Below are 21,499 nucleotides of genomic sequence, written 5' to 3' on the forward strand. Positions count from 1 at the left end.
CTTAAGGAAGAAAGGAAAGATTGATTGTAATTTTTTTTGATCCTGACCCTCATACCTTTCACTGTGCACAATGTGTTCAGACAGAGTAATCCTTACCTTTCTCTCTCTCACTCTGAGTTTTAAGTACCCATGTGCCATGCACCAAAGATTTGCACTACAATTCTGCAATTTATAGTTGGGCAAAGCAGAAATCAATATTCAACAAATGGCAACTCAGGTTATATAACTAACTAATGTGCTGGGGTAGTTCTCTGTAGCATTCCCCAGGGAAAGAAGCATGTGTCCTTCTAGAGAAGGATTATTGATTTGCTGGGGCTGATTCCAGTTTCACTTGCTCTAGAGCAGTGTTTCCCAAATGGTGTTCCGGGGAGCCCCAGGGTTCCATGAAGTGACAATAAGGGTTCCGCGAGAAAATTCCATTACAATAAAGTTATTATTTAAAATATAATAATTAATATTAAGCATTTATGAATTTTATTGAAAACCATTTTCATTTGTGTTGATCTCATGACCTTGTTTAGCATTTGTTTATTATTATCCTTACTTATTTGTGGTCTACTTTTTCAGCTCCATATATAAGACTGTCATTAGGGGTTCCGCAAAATTATTTTGAGTTTAAAAGGGTTTCGTGGCCAAATAAAATTGGGAAACACTGCTCTAGAGTAAACCAGCAGTAACTCCATCAAAGTCAAGGATACCACACAGATGTAAAAGGAATTGGATAGACCAGGGATATGCCTGAGATGCGGCCAGAAACCATGGCTCTACAGCAGTGGCCACCAATGCAATGCCCACGGGCGCCATGGCAGCCGCCGGGCCATTTCTGTGCACCTGCCAAGTGATCGGGGCCGGCCCCGCCACGGGCACATGGTGCATGGGCGGTGCCGGCCCCTGGGCGTGCAGGGTAGAGGTGGCCCCGCCCCCAAGTGCACAGCGCAAGGGCTGTGCCGGCCCCAGGCGCGCGGTGTATGGGCGGCGCCGGCCCCCGGGTGCGCGGCCCAGGGGCGACGCCAGCCCTGGGTGAGCAGCACTTGGGTGGCCCCACCCCTGGGCACGCAGTGCATGGGCTGTGCCAGCCCCAGGTGCACAGGCGATGCCAGCTCCTGGGCGTATGGCCCAGGAGCGGCGCTGGCCCCGGGAGTGCAGCGCATGGGTGGCACCGGCACTAGGCATGCGGCGTATTGGTGGCCCCGCCCCCGGGCATGTGCACATGTGCAGCCCCGCCCCCAGGCGCGTGTGCAGCCTTGCCCCTGGGCGCCCGGCAGCCCCAGAAGGTTGGGGGCCACTGCTGTACAGTTATTGTCTCCATCCTAGGGTCTATAAAGGACTATAGGAAGTAGAGTATACATTGAAGAAGCCCTGAGATTATTCTAACTAACTAACACTGGGGGCTAATCAGGCTTCTGCATGCCCCCAAAATAAGGGGACTTCAAAGCAGTTTAAAGCCAGTTTAATCCTCCCTGGCTGAAGTGTCTGGAGAGGCCTGCCATACTAGAAGGAGGCTGGAAACATGGGGACACACACACACACATACACACACACTTAGGAGTGCTGCACATGGCACACAGGTGTGCCCACACTCTCGCGGCAGATCCACTCCCAGGGACAGCATGGGGAGGCGCAGGAGTGTCTGCCGCTCACAACACTATAAATTGCCAAGGGAGGTGGTGGAATCTCCCTCTCTGGAGATATTTAAGAACAGGTTAGATAGACATCTATCAGGGATGGTGTAGACGGAGCTTGGTCCTGCCTTGAGGGCGGGGGGCTGGACTCGATGACCTCTCGAGGTCCCTTCCGGTCCTATTATTCTATGATTCTAACACCCCCCTCACAAAACCCTGTCCTAATCTCTTCCAGCAGGCAGGGATACAAGTGTTCTCTCTGCAGAATGCCACCACTGCCAGACCTGGTGGGCACGTGCCATGAAGCGAAGCCCAGCCACCACATCCTCCACACCCCGCAGGATCCCGGTTTGACTGGCACCTTCCCATGCCTGCTTGTCCCCAGACAGGGGGTAGTGAGGCTCCCCACCCCGGAGACACCTGGGCCCTTGCAAACAAAGTCCCATTGGCTAGAGTGCACATTGCCTTCGTCTGTGCCCAGAACTGTTGCTCTTGCCTCACAGATGAGTGCAAAGCTTCAGGCACAGTGTCTCCAGGGATGACTGACTGTCTCTCTTTATTCTCCACAACTGGACCAGCTGCAAGAGCTGGGTGGTCGACATCACCCGGGGCAGCCTCCCGAACCCAAGGGACCCGCAGGCGCTGAAGATCCATGGATAAATTCCAGAGGGAGCACCTTGTGGTACCCCAGTACCTGGAGCAGACCACAGGAAGATGTCCAGCTGCAGCGAGACACGTGGCAGGAGATGTTGGATCAGGGCCGTACCACGTGTGCAGCTGTGTAATCCCTGGTTGCCAGCACACTGCCTGCACCTGCTCCCACACCGACTTCTGCTCCTCTAGTTTCCCCCCCACCCCCATGGCCACCAAAGCCCCCGCACCCATGGCGGTGGGATCCCCAGAGCCAGGTGCCACTTCCAACCCCCTCTTTGAACCGCTCCTCACCCCTCCTCTCTACTCAAGTTTCTCATCCCCCTTCTTCTTCCACTTTTTCACCTCCCTCCTCCCCACTCCCAGGGGTGTTCCCCAGTCCCTCCCCAGAGGTGTTTTTCTAAAGAGTCTGTTTTATTATCTCTGCAGGGGAGACAGGCGAGGAGGGGTGTTGGAGGAAAGGCAGAGGGGGTGAAGCACAGGCCCCTGGTGGAAGGCCCAGGGGAAAGTGTCACTGGGTCTTTGTGAGAAACTCTCACTTGGGACACCCCCCCCCCCCCAGATGCACATGGCCCCTTGATTAGCCTGCCAGATGGCAGCCATGCACGGCTGTTTGAAGGCCCTGCCAATGCGCCCACACCCTGGCATGAACGCATCCCCATTCCGCTCACAAATATAATGGAGCATACAACACGCGGCCAGCACACATGGGATGTTCCACTCCCTGACATCCAGCTGGGTGATGAGGCATCTGAACCGCATCTTCAGATGCCCAAAGGCTCCCTCAATGACCCTATGGGCTTTGTGAGCCTGGCGTTGAACTGTTCCCTGAAATGGTCAAGGTGGCCAGTGTATGGCTTCATGAGCCAGGGCAAGAGAGAGTAGGTCATGTCCTCACCTTGCACGTGGGCATGTTGACATCCCCGCCCCGATGGTGCGGTGGGGAAAAATGTTCCAGCGTGCAGCTTCTAAAACACGCGAGAGTTGCAGACACAGTCATTGTGTGCCTTCCCTGACCACCCAATGTCAATGTCTGTAAATTGCCCGGTGGTGACCTGCAGGACCATCGAGAAGTATCCCTTCCAGTTGATGTAGACAGATGCCCGGAGGTTGGGGGCCCAGATGGGGATGTGAGTACTGTCAATAACCTCTCCCCCCGAAGTTGGGGAAGCCCATGTCAGCAAAGCTAGCAATGAAGGTATGTCTCCGAGGTGGGTGACCCTGCATAGCAAGTATCAGAGGGGTAGCCATGTTAGTCTGAATCTGCAAAAGCGGCGAGGAGTCCTGTGGCACCTTATAGACTAACCGAAATGTTGGAGCATAAGCTTTCGTGGGCAAAGACCCACTTCGTCAGATGCATGTAGTGGAAATTTCCAGAGCCACAGGACTCCTCGCCGCTCCTGCATAGCAAGATGGTGTTGATGGCACTCACCACCTGCAGAAAGAGACCAACAAATAAACAGAGAAGCAGAGGGTGGCCAGAGCCCTCGGGAGGTCCACTCCTCACCCTCTTTTCCCCAGAGAACCCCATTTCAGCAGTTCACCCCCCTCCTGAGACAATAGCCTGAGAATGCCATACCTGCATGATCAGGATCCTGACAGTCAATCTCCCCACACTGAACTGGTTTCCAACGGCTCGGTAGCCGACTGCCATGATGAGCTTCAAGAGGACTATGCTGACCCGCTTCTGGAAAGGGATGTTGCGTCTCATGTGAGTGCCCTGTTGCCTGAGGGCAGGGGCGAGCCACTCACCGAAACATGTCCTTCCTCATCTGAAATTCTGGAGCCATTGCTGGTCTCCCCACTGCTCTATGATGAGCTGGTCCCACTGGTCGGCACTGGAGTCCAGACATCAGAAGCAGCAGTGCACGGTGTGCAGGGGAGGGTAGGTAGGATCCAGCAGCATGAGCTGCGCCCACAAAGAGGTGAGAAGGGTCTCCAACTGGAGCAGGGGGTTGAGTTCCTGCAAGGCCTGGGAGGCAGCCTGCAGAAACTGCTGTATGAGTTGCAGCACAAGCTGCAATACCTGAGGAAGCTCTGGCTCCATATCTGGGAAGCTGAGGTGTCCGCAAGGGCTATCACAGCAGGCAGAAGAAAAGGTTTTCCTGGCCCTTGAGGAGATAGGCAAAGGAAAAAAGCCAGAGACACTGCTGGGGGGCGGGGCGCGGCTTTAAGCATAAGCCTCAGATAGCCTCAGGCAGCAGCTTCAGGAAGTAATTGCTGAGCTGATGCCCTATCTGAAGTGGTTCCAGGTGGCCTTAAATGCGAGTTAGTGTCTAATCAGTGTGGATGCTCTATTTCAAAATAGCTCAGCTCTATTTTGATGAGCTTTTTGTGCGTAGATGCCCTATATCAAAATAAGCTATTCTGGAATATTTCTTCCAAAATTGTTTATTCCAAAATAAATGTGCAGTATAGACATAGACTAAGTGAGGAGCCACAAACTGAAGGAGGAGCCAAAGAGCTGAAGATCATGCACTGGACATGTTTGATCAGTGCCAAATGCTCTCTTGTCTATCAGATCCTCCCCTGGGATAGTGCTTGGGGTGTGTTATAGACCACCAGGATCCAATTTGGATATGGATAGAGACCTCTTTAATGTTTTTAATGAAGTAAATACTCATGGAAACTGTGTAATCATGGGAGATTTCAACTTTCCAGATATAGACTGGAGAACAAGTGCTAGTAATAGTAATAGGACTCAGATTTTCCTAGATGTGATAGCTGATGAATTCCTTCATCAAGTAGTTGCTGAACCAACAAGAGGGGATGCTATTTTAGATTTGGTTTTGGTGAGTAGCGAGGACCTCATAGATGAAATGGTTGTAGGAGACAACCTTGGCTCGAGTGATCATGAGCTAATTCAGTTTAAATTAAATGGAAGGATAAACAAAAATAAATCTGGGACTAGGGTTTTTGATTTCAAAAGGGCTAACTTTAGTAAATTAAGGAAATTCGTTAGGGAAGTTGATTGGACTAAAGAAATTATGGATCTTAAAGTGGAGGAGGCCTGGAATTATTTTAAGTTAAAGTTGCAGAAACTGTCAGAAGCCTGTATCCCTAGAAAAGGGAAAAAATTTATAGGCAGGTGTGTTAGACCAAGCTGGATGAGCAAGCATCTCAGAGAGGTGATTAAGAAAAAGCAGAAAGCATATAAGGAGTGGAAAATGGGAGGGATCAGTAAAGAAAGCTACCTTATTGAGGTTAGAGCAAGTGAGAAAGGCTAAAAGTCAGGTAGAGTTGGACCTTGCAAAGGGAATTAAAACCAATAGTAAAAGGTTTTATAGCCATATAAATAGGAAAAAAAAAACAAAAAAAGGAGAAGTAGGACCACTAATTACTAAGGATGGAGTGGAGGTTAAGGATAATCTAGGAATGGCCCGATATTTGAACAAATACTTTGCTTCAGTCTTTAATGAGGCTAATGAAGATCTTAGGGATAATGGTAAGTTAACAAATGGGACTGAGGATAAGGAGATAGATATTACCATATCCAAGGTGAAAGCCAAACTTGGACAGCTTAATGGGAGTAAATCGGGGGGCCCAGATGGTCTTCATCCAAGAATATTAAAGGAACTGGCACATGAACTTGCAAGTCCATTAGCAAAATTTTTTAATAAATCTCTAAATTCAGGGGTTGTACCATTTGACTGGAGAATTGCTAATATAGTTCCTATTTTTAAGAAAGGGAAAAAAAGCGACCCGGGTAACTATAGGCCTGTTAGTTTGACATCTGTAGTATGTAAGATCCTGGAAAAAATGTTGAAGGAGAAAGTAGTTAGAGACATTGAGGCTAATGGCAATTGGGACAAATTACAACATGGTTTTACAAAAGGTAGATCGTGCCAAACCAACCTGATCTCCTTTTTTGAGAAAGTAACAGATTTTTTAGATAAAGGAAATGCAGTGGATCTAATCTACCTCGACTTTAGTAAGGCATTTGATACAGTACCACATGGGGAATTATTGGTTAAATTGGAAAAGATAGGGATTAATATGAAAGTTGAGAGGTGGATAAGCAACTGGTTAAAGGGGAGACTACAGCGGGTCATACTGAAAGGTGAACTGTCAGGTTGGAGGAAGGTTACTAGCGGAGTTCCTCAGGGATCAGTTTTGGGGCCAATTTTATTTTAATCTTTTTATTGCTGATCTTGGCACCAAAAGTGGAAGTGTCCTAATAAAATTTGCGGATGACACAAAGTTGGGAGCTATTGCCAATTCAGAAAAGGATCGGGATATCATACAGGAAGATCTGGATGATTTTGTAAATTGGAGTGATAGCAATAGGATGAAATTTAATAGTGAGAAGTGTAAGGTTATGCATTTAGGGATTAATAACAAGAATTTTAGTTATAAGCTGGGGACACATCAGTTGGAAGTAACGGAGGAGGAGAAGGACCTCGGAGTCCTGGTTGATTATAGAATGACTATGAGCCACCATTGTGACATGGCCGTGAAAAAGGCTAATACGGTCTTGGGATGTATTAGGCGAGGTATTTCCAGTAGGGATAAGGAGGTGTTAGTGCCATTATACAAGGCATTGGTGAGACCCCATTTGGAATACTGTGTGCAGTTCTGGTCTCCCATTTTTAAGAAGGATGATTTCAAACTGGAACAGGTACAAAGAAGGGCCACTAGGATGATCCGAGGAATGGAAAACCTGTCTTATGAAAGGAGACTCAAGGAGCTTGGCTTGTTTACTTTAACTAAAAGAAGGCTGAGGGGGGACATGATTGCACTTTTTAAATATATTAGAGGGATAAATACCAGGGAGGGAGAGGAATTATTTAAGTTTAATACCAATGTGGACACAAGAACAAATGGATATAAGATGGCTAGTAGGAAGTTTAGACTTGAGATTAGACGAAGGTTTCTAACCATTAGAGGAGTGAAGTTCTGGAACGGCTTTCCAAGGGAAGTAGTGGGGGCAAAAGACCTACCGTATTTTCCGGCGTATAGGGCGACTGGGCGTATAAGACGACCCCCTATCTTTTTAATTAAAAGATAGGGTTTCATCTTATACCCCAGCGCCCCTCCGCCTCCTTTGCTCCCGGTGTCCCTGGTCTGCTGGAGCTGGTCCCCAGCAGACCAGAGGCACCGGGAGCAAAGCCGCCAGGAGCGCCAGGAGCGCCTGGGCTCCCCCCCCCCTCCCCCCCGCCGGAGCCCCTCCGCGGCTTTCAAAGCCTCGGGGGAAGCCGGCGGCGGGGCATCCCAGGGGCGCATGGGCTGCCCGCCCGCCGGAGCCCCTCCGCGGCTTTGAAAGCCTCGGGGGAAGCCGGCGGCGGGGCATCCCATGCGCGCCTGGGATGCCCCGCCGCCGGCTTCCCCCGAGGCTTTCAAAGCCGCGGAGGGGCTCCGGCAGGCGGGCAGCCCATGCGCGCCTGGGATGCCCCCCCGCCGGCTTCCCCCGAGGCTTTGAAAGCCGCGGAGGGGCTCCGGCGGGCGGGCAGCCCATGCGCGCCTGGGATGCCCCGCCGCCGGCTTCCCCCGAGGCTTTCAAAGCCGCGGAGGGGCTCCGGCGGTGGGGCATCCGGCGTACAAGACGACCCCCGATTTTTGGGGGATGTTTTTTAACTTCAGAGGTCGTCTTGTACGCCGGAATATACGGTATCTGGTTTCAAGATTAAACTAGATGGTTTTATGAAGGGGATTGTTTGATGAGATAACATGATCTTGGTAACTAATTGACCATTCATTATCAGTGGGAAATAGGTCAATGGAGGGATGATAGGAGTTACTACAGAGAACTTTCTGGGTGTCTGGCTGATGAGTCTTGCCCACATGCTCAGGGTTTAGCTGATCGCCATATTTGGGGTCGGGAAGGAATTTTCCTCCAGGGTAGATTGGCAGAGGCCCTGGAGGTTTTTTGCCTTCCTCTGTAGCATGGGGTACAGATCACAGCTAGAGGATTCTCTGCATCTTGGGGTCTTCAAAGTATTTGAAGGCTTCAATATCTGAGATATAGGTGAGATAATTATTCTAGGAGGGGTGGGTGAGATTTTGTGGCCTGCAGTGTGCAGGGGGTCAGACTAGATGATCATAATGGTCCCTTCTGACCTTAAAGTCTATGAGTCTTGTTCTTCCCTGGCTGGGAGCCTGATACACAAAAAGTATTTTCAATGCTGTTTTGCCCTTCGTCTTCCTCCTCTCTTCTCCCAATCACTCTTTTGGATGGCGGAATTTGTTTAATCAGTCAGCCATATCACAGGAGAGGTTACTTTGGTTTATCTGCTTTAGTTTGCCACTGAATTTCTGGGTGTCTGGCTGGTGAGTCTTGCCCACATGCTCAGGGTTTAGCTGATCGCCATATTTGGGGTCGGGAAGGAATTTTCCTCCAGGGTAGATTGGCAGAGACCCTGGAGGTTTTTCGCCTTCCTCTGTAGCATGGGGCGCAGATCACAGCTGGAGGACTCTCTGCATCTTGGGACCTTCAAAGTATTTGAAGGCTTCAGTATCGGAGATATAGGTGAGAGGATTATTCTAAGAGGGGTGGGTGAGATTCTGTGGTCTGCACTGTGCAGGGGGTCAGACTAGATGATCATAATGGTCCCTTCTGACCTTAAAGTCTATGAATCTATGATTGAAATCATCATGCTTAGGACAAGAACATGACAACTTACCTGCTGCTCCCTGTAACTTTTCTCTCTTCAGCCTCTCTCCTCTTCTATTTGCTTACTCTCTGGTGTGGTTATACCTGTCACTGTCCTGACAGAGACAAGGAGCTAGTCCTGAACATTCCAATATTATTGTGCAAAATCAGTGCACCTTTTTTGCATGCACAAAAATTGACAGGATGGAAAGTGTTGCAATTGTAAGAGCTGCTAATATGGTTATGGAACATTAGCTTAATGGATCATTGTTTTTCTTCCTTTTGAAAGAATCTTCTCAGATGACCTCCCAAAAACTAAGCCAGAAAGAAATTAAATAAACAGCAGCTGAGAGTAAAGGCTAGAGTCTTTTCCTTTCAGAATTAATTTTTGTATGGGAATATGGAAGGAAATGTTATATTCCAGAGACTAACAGTTCTTCAGAGGCTAAAATGAACCTCCTTATTCACCAGAGATCCTGTAGATGACCTGTGGAGATCTTTATGAGAGAAGCATGGAAGTCCACGAAGGAATCACAGTCAGGTCTGGGACTGATAATTATTGCCCTGATTGTGAATTAATTCAATTTAAACTAAATGGAAGGATAAACAAAAATAGATCTGCAAGTGGTGTCCATAATTTTCAAACGGAATTTTGTTTTAAAAGTAGGGAATTTAATAGGAAAGTGGACTCAAATGAAACTCAAGTGAACTCAAGGATATGAATGTGGAAGAGTATTGGAAATGACTTTAAGTCAAAAGTTGTAGAAACTATCTGAAGCCTGAATCACAAGCAAGGGGGGGAAGGGGAATTGCAAGGGATGGGTTTGTCAGCCGACGGTCAAGGCAGTGTGAATGTGCTATACACCCGAGACTTTAACTGCTGAGACCGGGGTCCCTTGCAGCAGGCAACCTGGAGGAGGCTGACGGGTGCCCAATAAGTGTACAGGGAGAGCTTATAACACCTTAGATTTCAGCTGCTAGAATTCGTAATTCCTTCGCAGCGGGCAGCTTTGGGGAAAGACTGAAAGGTGCCCCAGTGGATTCTGCCACCTGGGTGTGACACAAATCCAAACGCCCAAGCTCTCCCTATATCTGTCCCTAATGACCAGCTGAAGTTCTTTTAAATTGTGCCTGGTTCTGTTACAGCAACTGAAGGAGTCAGGTTAAAGCTTAAACAGTTACAGGTTTATTGAGGAAGCTTATAAATCATATGGTTGCAATGGCTATTGTTCTATTTCTTAACTGCTGGCAAATATATATGTATATATATAGATCTTAAAAAAAATGGTTACAAAGAAAAATAAAGATAGGAAATAGAAAATAATGGTACCAAATGACAGCTTAATCTTTAAAGAGCTCTATTCTATGCATGCACTAAAACAAAAGGACACATACGGGTACAATTTTTACCCCCTTCTGCGTTGCTCGGTCCCAGCGTGTCAGGCCAGGATCGGTCCCTCAATTCCTCGGAAAGACGAAAATACGAGGTGGGCATCCCCGTGGAACCTCGGGAGGTCAAAACACCTAACCCGACCAGCAGGTAGAGTGTAGATTGACACTCAAAAGTGAGTGCGCTGCTGTACCCACCTTTATACCCATTGGGTCACATATTTCTCTTTCTTATCTGTGATGCCAAATGGTGCTGGTCTGTCTTTTGTGAGACCAGTTCTTACAAGGGAGTTGTGAACTTAATTTACACTTGTAAGAGACAGTTGAGAGGATTAAATTGGAAGTACTGGGCATTCTTTTTTTCACAGTGGGAAATTCCTCTCCCAGGGACTGTGTGTGTTCGAATCAACATGGGTGCCAGCCAGGCACTTCTTGCAGCCTCGAGCTCAGTTTATTGCCTTAATCGTTACTCAGAGTCAGGGAACACTTGCATATCCTGATCTCGCATCAAAGCAGATCAAAGCTTAATGGCTATGCTGATTTTCTTATTGTTCCTTCTCTGCCCTGTATACAGACATCTCAGAGGGCAAGCAAGATTGTTTGAGATGGGGGGGGGGCTGTCTCGCTACAGGGTTGCAGACCAAACTGAATGAACAAGTATTTGAAATAGGTTATTAAGAAAAAGTAGAAAGCTTACACAGAATGGAAGAAGGAAATGGATCAGCAAGGAAAGGTGTAGGCTATATCTACATTGCAGAGTTATTTCAGCATACCAGAAGCATCCTGAAATAGCTATTCTGAGTCTATTGAAGAAGTCTGTTATTTCAACAACTTATTCCGATGTCCTGGTAACCCTAAACAGCACCAAATTTCAAAATTAGCTATTTCAAAATTAACTTGAAATAAGCTACGCAATTTGTGTAGCACAAATTGCGCAGCTTTATTTCAAGGTAAAGATGCTGTGTAGATACACCCTTAGGCTGTGTCTACACTGAGCCACTTATTCCGGAAAAGCAGCCACTTTTCCGGAATAAGCTGTGTGCTGTCTACACTGGCCCCTTGAATTTCTGGAAAAGCAGTGACGATTTACTGTAAGAAATCAGCTGCTTTTCCGGAAAAACTATGCGGCTCCCACTCGGGCAAAAGTCCTTTTTCCGGAAAACTGTTCCAGAAAAGGGCCAGTGTAGACAGCACAGTAGTCTTTTCAGGAAAAAAGCCCCGATCGCGAAAATGACGATCGGGGCTTTTTCCGGAAAAGCGCATCTACATTGGCCACGGACACTTTTCCGGAAAAAGGGCTTTTGCGGAAAAGCATCCTGCCAATGTAGACACTCTTTTTCCGGAAATACTTATAACAGAAAACTGTTCCGTTTTAAGCATTTCCGGAAAAGGGTGCCAATGTAGACACAGCCTTAGAGGTCAGAAAGTATAGAGATAAAGTTAGAACTGGCAAATTCCAAGCAGAGTTGGACTTTGCAAAGGAAATTAAAACCACAAGTAATATGTTCTTTAGCTATATAAACACAAAGAAAACTGGCAAAGAAAAAGCGGGACAATATACTGAGAATGGAAATTAAAAATAATCTAGAAGTCACCTCAGGACAGGATGCAGAGATAAAATTTCTTGATACCTTAAAAGGTTGCTTTTTGGAGCAGCTGGTTCTGGAACCCACAAGGGGAAAGGCTATTCTTGATTTAGTCCTAAGTGGAGCAAAGGAGCTGGTGCAAGAGGCAAATATAACTGGACTGCTTGGAAATAGTGACCATAATGTAATAAAATTTAACATCCTTGTGGGAAAAACACCTCAGCAGCCCAACGACATGGCATTTAATTTCAGAAAGGGGAACTACACGAAAAGGTGGAGGTTAGTTAAACAGAAATTAAAAGGTACAGTGACAAAAGTAAAATCTCTGCAAGCTGCATGGAAACTTTTCAAAGACTCCATAATAGAGGCCCAACCTAAATACCCCAAATTAAAAACACTAAGAGAGCCGTAAAAGTGCCACTATGCCTTAACAACCAAGTAAAAGAAGCAGTGACAGATAAAAATACATCTTTTAAAAAGTGGAAGTCAAATCCTAGTCAGGAAAATAGAAAGGAACATAAACTTTGTCACATTAAGTGTAAAAATATAATAAGAAAAGCCAAAAAGGAGTTTGAAGAACAGCTAACTCAAAAAGTAATGGCAACATTTTTTAAAGAACATCATAAGGAGGAAGCCGGCTAAACAACCAGTAGGGCTCTTGGATGATCGAGATGCTAAAGGAGCACTCAAAGATCATAAAGTCATTATGGAGAAGCTAAATGAATTCTTTGCTTCAGTCTTCATGGCTGAGGATATTGGGGAGATTCCCAAACCTTCTTTGTAGGTGACAAATCAGGAATTGTCCCAGACTGAGGTGTCATTAGAGGAGGTTTTAGAACAAATGGATCAACTTAACAGTAACAAGTCACCAGGACCAGATGGCATTCACCCAAGAGTCCTGAAAATTTCAAATATGAAATTGCAGAAGTATTAACTGTGGTTTGTAATCTATCCTTTAAATCAGCTTCTATACCTAATGACTGAAAGATAGCTAACATCATGCCAATATTTAAAAAGAGCTTTAGAGGTGATCCTGGCAATTACAGACTAGTAAATCTAACATCAGTACTGAGCAAATTAGTTGAAACTATTGTAAAGAATAAAATTGTCGGACACATAGACGAACATAATTTGTTGGGGAAAGTCAACATGGTTTCTGTAAAGGGAAAACATGCCTTACTAGAGTTCTTTGAGGGGATCAATAAACATGTGGGCAAGTGGGATCCAGTAGATACAGTGTACTTAGATTTCCAGAAAGCCTTTGACAAGGTTCCTCACCAAGAGCTCTTAAGTAAAGTAAGTTTCATGGGATAAGAGGGAAGGTTCTTTCAAGGACTGATAACTGGTTAAAAGACAGGAAGCAATGGCTAGGTATAAATGATAAGTTTTCAGAGTGGAGAGAGGTAACTAGTGGGGTCCCCCAACAGTCTTTCCTGGGACCAATCCTATTACACTTATTTATAAATGATCTAGAGAAAGGGGAAACAGTGAATTGGCAACAGTGGCAGATGATACCAAACTGCTCAAGACAGTTCAGACCAAAGCAAACTGTGAAAAGCTTCAAAAAGATCTCACAAAAGTATGTGATAAGGCAACAAAATGGCAAATGAATTTTAATGTTGATGAATGTAAAGTAATGCACATTGGAAAAACAATCCCAATTATACATACATATGATGGGGACTAATTTGGCTACAACTACTCAAGAGAGAGATCTTGGAGTCATTGTGGAGGGGACTGTCTATGGACATTGCTCTTAGGGTTGCCAGATGTCCGGTATTAGACCGGATAGCCCGGTATTTGCAGCATGTGTCCGGTAAAAAAACCCAGAAAATAGTAGCTATGTAAAATGTCTGTATTTTCTGTTTTTCTCAGAGGGAAGGACACCTGGGACATTCTTTCCCCGCATCTGGGGGGACGGGGGTAGTGTGGGAGTGTGTGGAGATTTAAAGTGGCCCTGACTCTTTTTTTTCCTCTCAACCAATTTCCCCCCCCTGCAGTGTTTGGTATTTTTTGTGAAACTCTCTGGCACCCCTAATTTCTGAGGGGTGTCTATGGACGCACTGCCTTGGGGCATTTGAAGCACTAGTGAAAGCACCACCAGTGCACCCCGCTCCACCTCAAACTAGGTTGAGGGGCAGCGCCGCGCATGCGTACAGGAGCCGCGCTTCGTCTGCGCGGAGAAACGATGCGCACCAAGCCTCGCTCCGGGAGCCATGGAAAATGTGTCGACCTACGCGCATGCGCACATTGCGCTTTCTCCCCCTTCACTGGATGTGCTTCGGCGCACAGTACGTTTGCCGTGGTGACGTAGAGGCCTACGCCCCGCCCCCGGTATAAAAGCGTGCGCGGGCGCCGGACGCCATTGTGCTGTGGAGCAGGCCGTGCTTCAGGGATCGTGTGGGCCCCGCAGCGCCGCGCTCTTCTCGCCCTGCCTCCCCCTCAGCCCGCCGAGATGCCGCGCGTGTACATCGGGCGCCTGAGCTACCACGTGCGGGAGAAGGACATCCAGCGCTTCTTCAGCGGCTACGGCCGCCTGCTCGAGGTCGATCTCAAGAACGGGTGAGGCGGGGGCGCCCGGTGGCGGGGCGGGGCGGGGCGGCCGGTGGCGGGAAAAGGAGGAGGGGGGAGGGGTCGGAGCTCCGTGGTGGGGCCCGCGGCTGCCGCGTGGCGCCGCGTTCAAAATGGCGCCGGTGGGGGCGGGGAGCGGGGCGCTGCGGCGGGGCTGGCTCCATTGTCCGGCCGCCCCTTCCCGCGCCTGACGGCCGCTCTGTGGGCCCCGCAGCTACGGCTTCGTGGAGTTCGAGGACTCCCGCGACGCCGACGATGCCGTGTACGAGCTGAACGGCAAGGACTTGTGCGGGGAGCGGGTGATCGTGGAGCACGCCCGCGGCCCCCGCCGGGACAGGGACGGGTACAGCTACAGCAGCCGCAGTGAGTACAGCTCCTTGCCCCGCACCGGGGGCGGGCGGGGGCGGCGGGGGGTGCTCGACCGGTCACTGCTGCGGTAGCCGCATATCCTTTCTGTAGAGGGCGGCTGGGTGCGTGGGACCCGTCCCCGGGGTGCGGGAGGGATGGCATTGCCGGTCTCCTCGGGCATTGGTGTGTGTGGCTGTTGGGGGTACTCGGGTGCAACGCTGGCTGCAGGGGGACCTGCCACGCTTTGCTTTGCAAACCTCTTGGCTTGCACACGCCTTGCGCTTCAAGTACTCTATAACAGCCCTGCACTCACTCAATGGTACCTGTAATTGCATAGGAAGCAGACTAGAGGGGCGATTTTAGTGTAGTGTTGCTCTAATTAAGAACAGGGATTACTAGTAGAGGTTGTTTATAGTAACTTAAATATTTGGAAGATTAAGTAAGCTGCATATCTTAGTGTAGTAGAAGTGCTCACCTGCAAAATGCAATGTGAGCCTTTCAATTGAATATACAGAACTTGGGGGAGGGGGCGGTTACTTAAGACAGATTGTAGAAAATATGGGAAGTAGTAGTAAGCTTTGGATCAATGATACTCAGACCTCAATGGTTCAGGAGTCAAATTAGTGATAAACATTGCCCAAAAGATCCACACTAGTGAGAATTCATTGTTTACATTTACTGTAGTGCTATTCACAATAAACAGTGTGATGGGAAATATTTAGTTTTTGTGTATGTATATAGTATTTTCACTGCCAAGTGATTTACCAAGTATTATTTTTATTAACTACAATTGGTTGTTAACATAGAAGTATCCAGATTGAATAATAATTAGTGTTTTATCATGTGTTGCAAAAACTTGAAAGAGTTGCATTAACAGCTACATCAGTCTGAGTATCACTGCTCTAGATGCTTGTTACTGGGTGGGTGGGAGTCTGTCTTTTACAAGTTTTTAAAAATTCAAATGTATGTTTAAAATTGTTGCATGTTCAATTCATACTTTTTAACGAGTCCTTGATGTTTCAATTTAAAAGTGACCAGTGGGGCTGAGGCTGTGTCCACTGAGGCTAAGATGACTGCCTTTCCTGATTGGCCATGGCTTTTCCATACATTGTGTGACCCTTGCCCTATGACCCTTTGGCTGACCTTACCGGAAGCCATGACGACAGCAGCCTTTTGCCATTAGACGCAGGGTGATGGTGAGGATTCCAAGGGTTAGACAAAACTGGTTAAACTGAACTAGGTGACTGTTACCTTGCGTGTTTTGTGGCCAACCACCAAAAACCTCATACTGTGATGTAAGTACTTAGCATAACTAGTAAACGTTTTTGTAAAATGTAGAATTGCATGTAATCAGTTAAGTTTTATATTTTACAATGTTCTGTAAAATAAAACTTAGCAAGGTAAATCTAATAAAGGAGCAGTCACTCTCTAACTGATCTTAGGAGCACAGACTGGTAGGATTTTAGTCTATTTGATTTGCCATTAATATAGATCACGGCAAAATTGCAACTTTGTTTGAGGTTTAGAAAGATAATGAATTCCTACTCCTGTAAATATAATGTGTAACTAATTTTTTCAGAATATTTAGCTGCTGTCACATTGAGACAATCTAATTTTGTTTCTTTGTACAATAAAGGTGGGAGTGGTGGAGGCAGTGGATATAGCAGTCGGAGACAGTCAGGAAGAGATAAATATGGACCGCCTGTTCGTACAGAATACAGACTGATTGTTGAAAACCTTTCCAGTCGTTGTAGTTGGCAGGATTTGAAAGTATGTATTAACGTGAAATCTCTTAATAGTCACTTGTGACTAGCAGAAAGCAATAAGATTTTACTTTAATGTGGATGTTTTTTCATTATTTAGCAGAAATATTTTGAAATGTATTCAGGCATGCTAATTTACATTGTTGATGTTTTTTGCATCTGCTCAGCTTTGACTTAGTGACCTACTTGCACTGAATAAATGTGGAAATGGTTATGTAACTCTTCATCTACTTTCTAAGGATTTTATGAGGCAAGCTGGTGAGGTAACTTATGCGGATGCTCACAAAGAACGCACAAATGAAGGGGTAATTGAATTCCGCTCTTACTCTGACATGAAGCGTGCTCTGGACAAATTGGATGGCACGGAGATAAATGGCAGGAAAATCAGACTGGTTGAAGACAAGCCACGGACAAGCCATAGACGATCTTATTCTGGCAGCAGGTCAAGGTAACTTTATAGCAAAGACTCTGTGCTCTGATGAGAGGGCCTATTATATGTACTCTTAATGTTAAGAGTAATCATTACCTTTATAATTTGTTGATACTTCAGGGATAAGATGACTCCCAGGGGTCTGGAAGGAATGTTTTTCCATGATGTAACATTGCATAGTTGACCAGGTGCATTGTGGGGAGGACGTTTCACCTTCCTCTGAAACATCAAGTATAGGCTACTGACAGATGGTATTCTGGACCTAGATGGACCAATGATCTGCTCTGGTATGGCCACTCCTGTTGCTAAAAATTCATGATAAGACACTTTGGCTATGCTAAAGTAAGGGGGGAGCAGGACATACCAGGCTTAAAAAAAAAAAAACACCCTCTGAATTTGGTGTAGTCAGTTACAGGTACCTTTTTGAAATGTCACCAGGTCACGATCTCGGAGAAGATCACGCAGCAGAAGTCGTAGGAGTAGCCGCAGCAGATCCCGTAGTGCCTCAAAAAGCCGCTCGCGGTGAGTAGTTTGTGTTGAATGATGCTTTCTGTTAATTCATTAGTTTGTAACTATATTTATTTATACATAGGAACTGGCATGTGTACATTTTGGTCAGCGGTGAATAAAAATTGTGTTCTTTTAAAGATCTAAATCCAGGTCAAGAAGCAAAGATCGTTCACGTTCCAGATCTAAAAGCAGGAAGTCTAGATCAAAGAGCAAATCCAAACCCAAGTCTGATCGAGGCTCCCGCAGCAGATCCAAGGAGAAATCTGAGAAATCTCGAAGCAGGTCTAGATCTGTGTCACGCTCTCCCAAAGAGAATGGTAAAGGAGAGGCTAAGTCTAAATCCAGATCAAGAAGTAGATCTCATTCGAAATCACCACAGCAGCAACCACCTGCCAAGGCTCGCTCTGAGTCACCACCCAAAAGAGCTGCATCAAGGTCCCGCTCCAGATCTCGCTCAAAATCTCGCTCACGATCAAGATCTAGTTCAAGAGATTAAGACTAGAACTCTCCTCTTACTTTGCACACTATTATGGAACATTTTCCTACTTGCCAGGCCATTAATCTTTTATGTTAGTACTTAAGAAGTTGGTTTCTTCTCTTGGAGAAGGGAATGGCCTGAGAACCAAGTAATGAGGCATATCTAAATTTGATGAAAAGATGAGGTTGTACAGAAATGTAAAAGCAGGAGACCCCCCCCCTCCCTTTTTCTAGAAATTAAGCTAACCTTTTAATTTTATAGCATTTCAGCAGGAATAACTTACCTGCTATTGGGTGGAAGGTGGTTTTTATATTAAAAATACATGTGTATGAGGCTTCAGTTCAGGCATTTTGAGTGTTATTTTTCCTAATTTTTTTTCACTGTTTTTTAAAATTATGAACATCAGTTTAATTGGTTATGGCTTGCTACCAGAGGCATGAGCACCTTGTTTAAACAGGTCATTAGAGATGATGTGGTGGTCTTAATTTGTAGAAGCAGAATGTTAACTGAACGTATGGTAAACATAAAACTAGGCAAATTTCAGACCAGCAATAAACTCAGTTTGGAGCACTTCAGTTGTGCTGTATCTTAACTTAGCTTGGCAAAAATTTTCTTTCCTGCTTTCCCATAATTGTATTAAACTAATAAAGGTACTATTCTGCGGACTGACATGATGTAGTATTGCCTAAACTCGTAAATAAGTTCAAACAATGGAAGTAACATGACTTTTTAGTTTGCTTGGATTCCAGGTGACACACTAATTCTCACAGTGGTGTCTTTCTGGATGTGGTCCTTATCATTAGTGTCTTGTCTCAATGGCGGGCCTCTAAACATTTACCTTTTGGGTATGTAAAACTGAGTAAAGCTTCCTTCCCCTATGATTCATTTAATATCGACGTTGCTTCAAAATATGAGAACCACAATCCCCTTGGGTATGAATCTGAACCTCTATGGGATTGTAATGTATTGGAGCTAGAGTTCTAGTCTTAACAGAAGGCTTTACTAAACCAGATTTGCCAATTCACTTAAATTGTGGAGTAGAATCCATCCCAAAAGCCCCCTTATAGCTAAATTGACTTTTGTAACCTGAAATAGCAAACATTAGAACTGCCTTGTAATCTTTATACAATGTGTAGTTTTACTTGTATAAAATTAAATCAGTGACTCATTCTTGTGCTTTTATTACACTGTGGCTTCTTTTCTGACTAAATTGCTGAATCCTTCTCTGTGGCTTCTGAGGTAGATTCTTGCTATGTGGAGAACACATCAGGTCATTTGATAAAATTAAATGAGGTGGCAGGACATACTATAGTTTTATACATTGTATTAATCTTACACTGTGACATTTGGTTTCTAAATGTCTTGTTTGAGACTTTTAATTGTGGGCAGGAATAAGCATTCAGAAACATCCACAATAAGGGAAGCTATCTTGGACCTATGTATTTGTCACTGGTATTTATTTTGTAGGCATAAATACCTGCAAACAAGGTGGATTTCAGCCTTGTTGAAAGTGTCTTAAAATAAATCCTTTCATTTGATGGATCTTGAAATAGTATTTGTTCTACAAAAAGACACCAGCATGTGTTGATGCAAATTCTTCTAGTATAGCTAACACATGACAATTTTCAGGGGTGAGGAGTGAGGGTGTCAGCTTCCTCGCTCACAGGGTTGCAATGGAGAGGTGGTTGGGCTAAATTTCAGTCAGTGGCTTTGAAATGTTTGCTAGCATTCTTTCTTGCTTAAAGTGAAAGATGCCCTGAAAACTTTGTAGACCTTTTTGGTTAAGGTATGTGCTTTTAAGAGGTTTCTGGTCTTTGCAGTTTGACAGCAGGATCAAAGAACTGATTGACTTAGTAGAATCCCTTTTTTGTAATCATGGCCCCACTTCTATCGAGTTAACATTAGAAAGTCCCATTTTGAAATTTCAAGCATTGCAGAAACCAGTGTACCAAGGTTACTCTGGGGCACAGAGAATTTGCTGGTGCATTGACTCCCTCCTGAGTTGTTCCGTGATCTCAACTTGTAGTAATGTTTCTCCCTTTTAGTTGTAAAGAGAATATTGAAGAGTTGGGGGCATCTTTATTAGACAGTCTTAAAAATGTTGAGCATTCCTACCATTGAACTAAAAACAGAACTATGTAGCACTTTAGACTAACAAGATGGTTATTAGGTGATGAGCTTTCGTGGGCCAGACCCACTTCCTCAGATCAATATATGGAAGAAAATCGGCACAACCATATATACCAAAGTGATACAATCAAAAAAATAAATGCCTGTGAAATTGACAAATCAAATTTTAGAACAGAGTGGGGTTGAGGGGGGAAAGCTAATGTCTGTGAGGTAATGACATTGGGGTGATAATTGGGGAAGCTATCTTTTGATATCAAAGATAGCTTCCCCAAATATCACCCCAATGTCATTACCTCAGACACTAACCTTCCCCCCCACTCCCACTCTGTTCTAAAATTTGATGTCAATTTCATTTTTTTTTATTGTATCACTTTGGTATATATGGTTGTACTGATTTTCTTCCACATATTGATCTGAGGAAGTGGATCTGGCCCACGGAAGCTCATCGCCTAATAAACTACCATGTTAGTTTTTAAAGTGCTACATAGTTTCTTTTGTTTCAGCTAGACCAGACTAACATGGCTGCATATATCACTATTCTACCATTGAACTAGATACTGTAGAGCCTCTCGTACGATCAACTAATTGTTCAGATTTAGTGTAGATAAGTCCTTAGTCTGCTGAAAGCCTGACACGTCTTCATGGTAGACCCTGAAGATAACACAAACTTGAACAATTTCACAGCTTGATATTTTGGCAGAAACATCCCATTGAGTGTGCTTGTCCCAGATATTTTCCCACACCACCTCCAGGCATCTAGCTGCCAAACCTTGGTTCCCACTAGGGATGTTAAAAAGCAAATGCTTATCAGATAGACTAGTTGACTATCAGCCTTTCCACTAGTCGATTCCCCCCTCCATCCCCACCTCTGAGAGGTGCAGCGAAGGTGGGGGGGAAGGGGTAGTACTTCAAAGTGGCATTTCAGAGGGGTAGTTGTGGTGGAGCCCGGGGTCAAGTGGGGCTCTTAGCAGCATAGCATGGAGCCCAGGGTCAGTGGCGGACTCGGAGTCCCTGCTGACCCCGGGCTCCATGGCTTCAAAATGCACAAGAGCTTCTGCTGGGCACTCTTGTGCATTTCAAAGCAGGCACCCACATGCAGCCTGGAGTCAGCAGGACTTCCCGCTGGCTCAGAGCTGTACGCAGAGTTCCACATTCCGCCTTCAAAATGTACAAAGTGACTCAATCTGGCTGAGTGCCTTCCCCACCCTCACCCCGCCATGGGGGCTATTATACGTTTCAAAGGAGGAATGCAGAAGTGACTAGTTGATGAAAATTCTGTTTAGTCAATTGCATTTTAACATCATAGAGTCAGAGCTGGAAGAGGCCTCAGGAGGTCGAGGTCAAGTCCAGCCCCCTGCCCAAGGCAGGATCAATAACAACTAAAACAACCCAGCCAGGACTTAGTCATGCGGAGACTTAAAAACCTCTAGGG

The 21,499-nt window shown here is 45.8% G+C and overlaps 1 protein-coding gene across 1 annotated transcript; it reads left to right on the forward strand.

Annotated features, from left to right (window-relative positions):
• Positions 1-14,173: 14,173 nt before the first annotated feature.
• Positions 14,174-19,119, forward strand: SRSF6 (serine and arginine rich splicing factor 6). The gene is made up of 6 exons (XM_075901378.2): positions 14,174-14,399; positions 14,623-14,771; positions 16,393-16,526; positions 16,759-16,967; positions 17,388-17,471; positions 17,598-19,119. The coding sequence occupies exons 1-6, from the start codon at positions 14,293-14,295 to the stop codon at positions 17,953-17,955; spliced, it is 1,041 nt and encodes a 346-aa protein (XP_075757493.1). The 5' UTR covers positions 14,174-14,292; the 3' UTR covers positions 17,956-19,119.
• The last annotated feature ends 2,380 nt before the right edge of the window (positions 19,120-21,499 follow it).

This window comes from Pelodiscus sinensis, chromosome 17 (genome assembly GCF_052426305.1).
Source record: "Pelodiscus sinensis isolate ZL-2025 chromosome 17, ASM5242630v1, whole genome shotgun sequence".
NCBI lineage: Eukaryota > Metazoa > Chordata > Testudines > Trionychidae > Pelodiscus > Pelodiscus sinensis.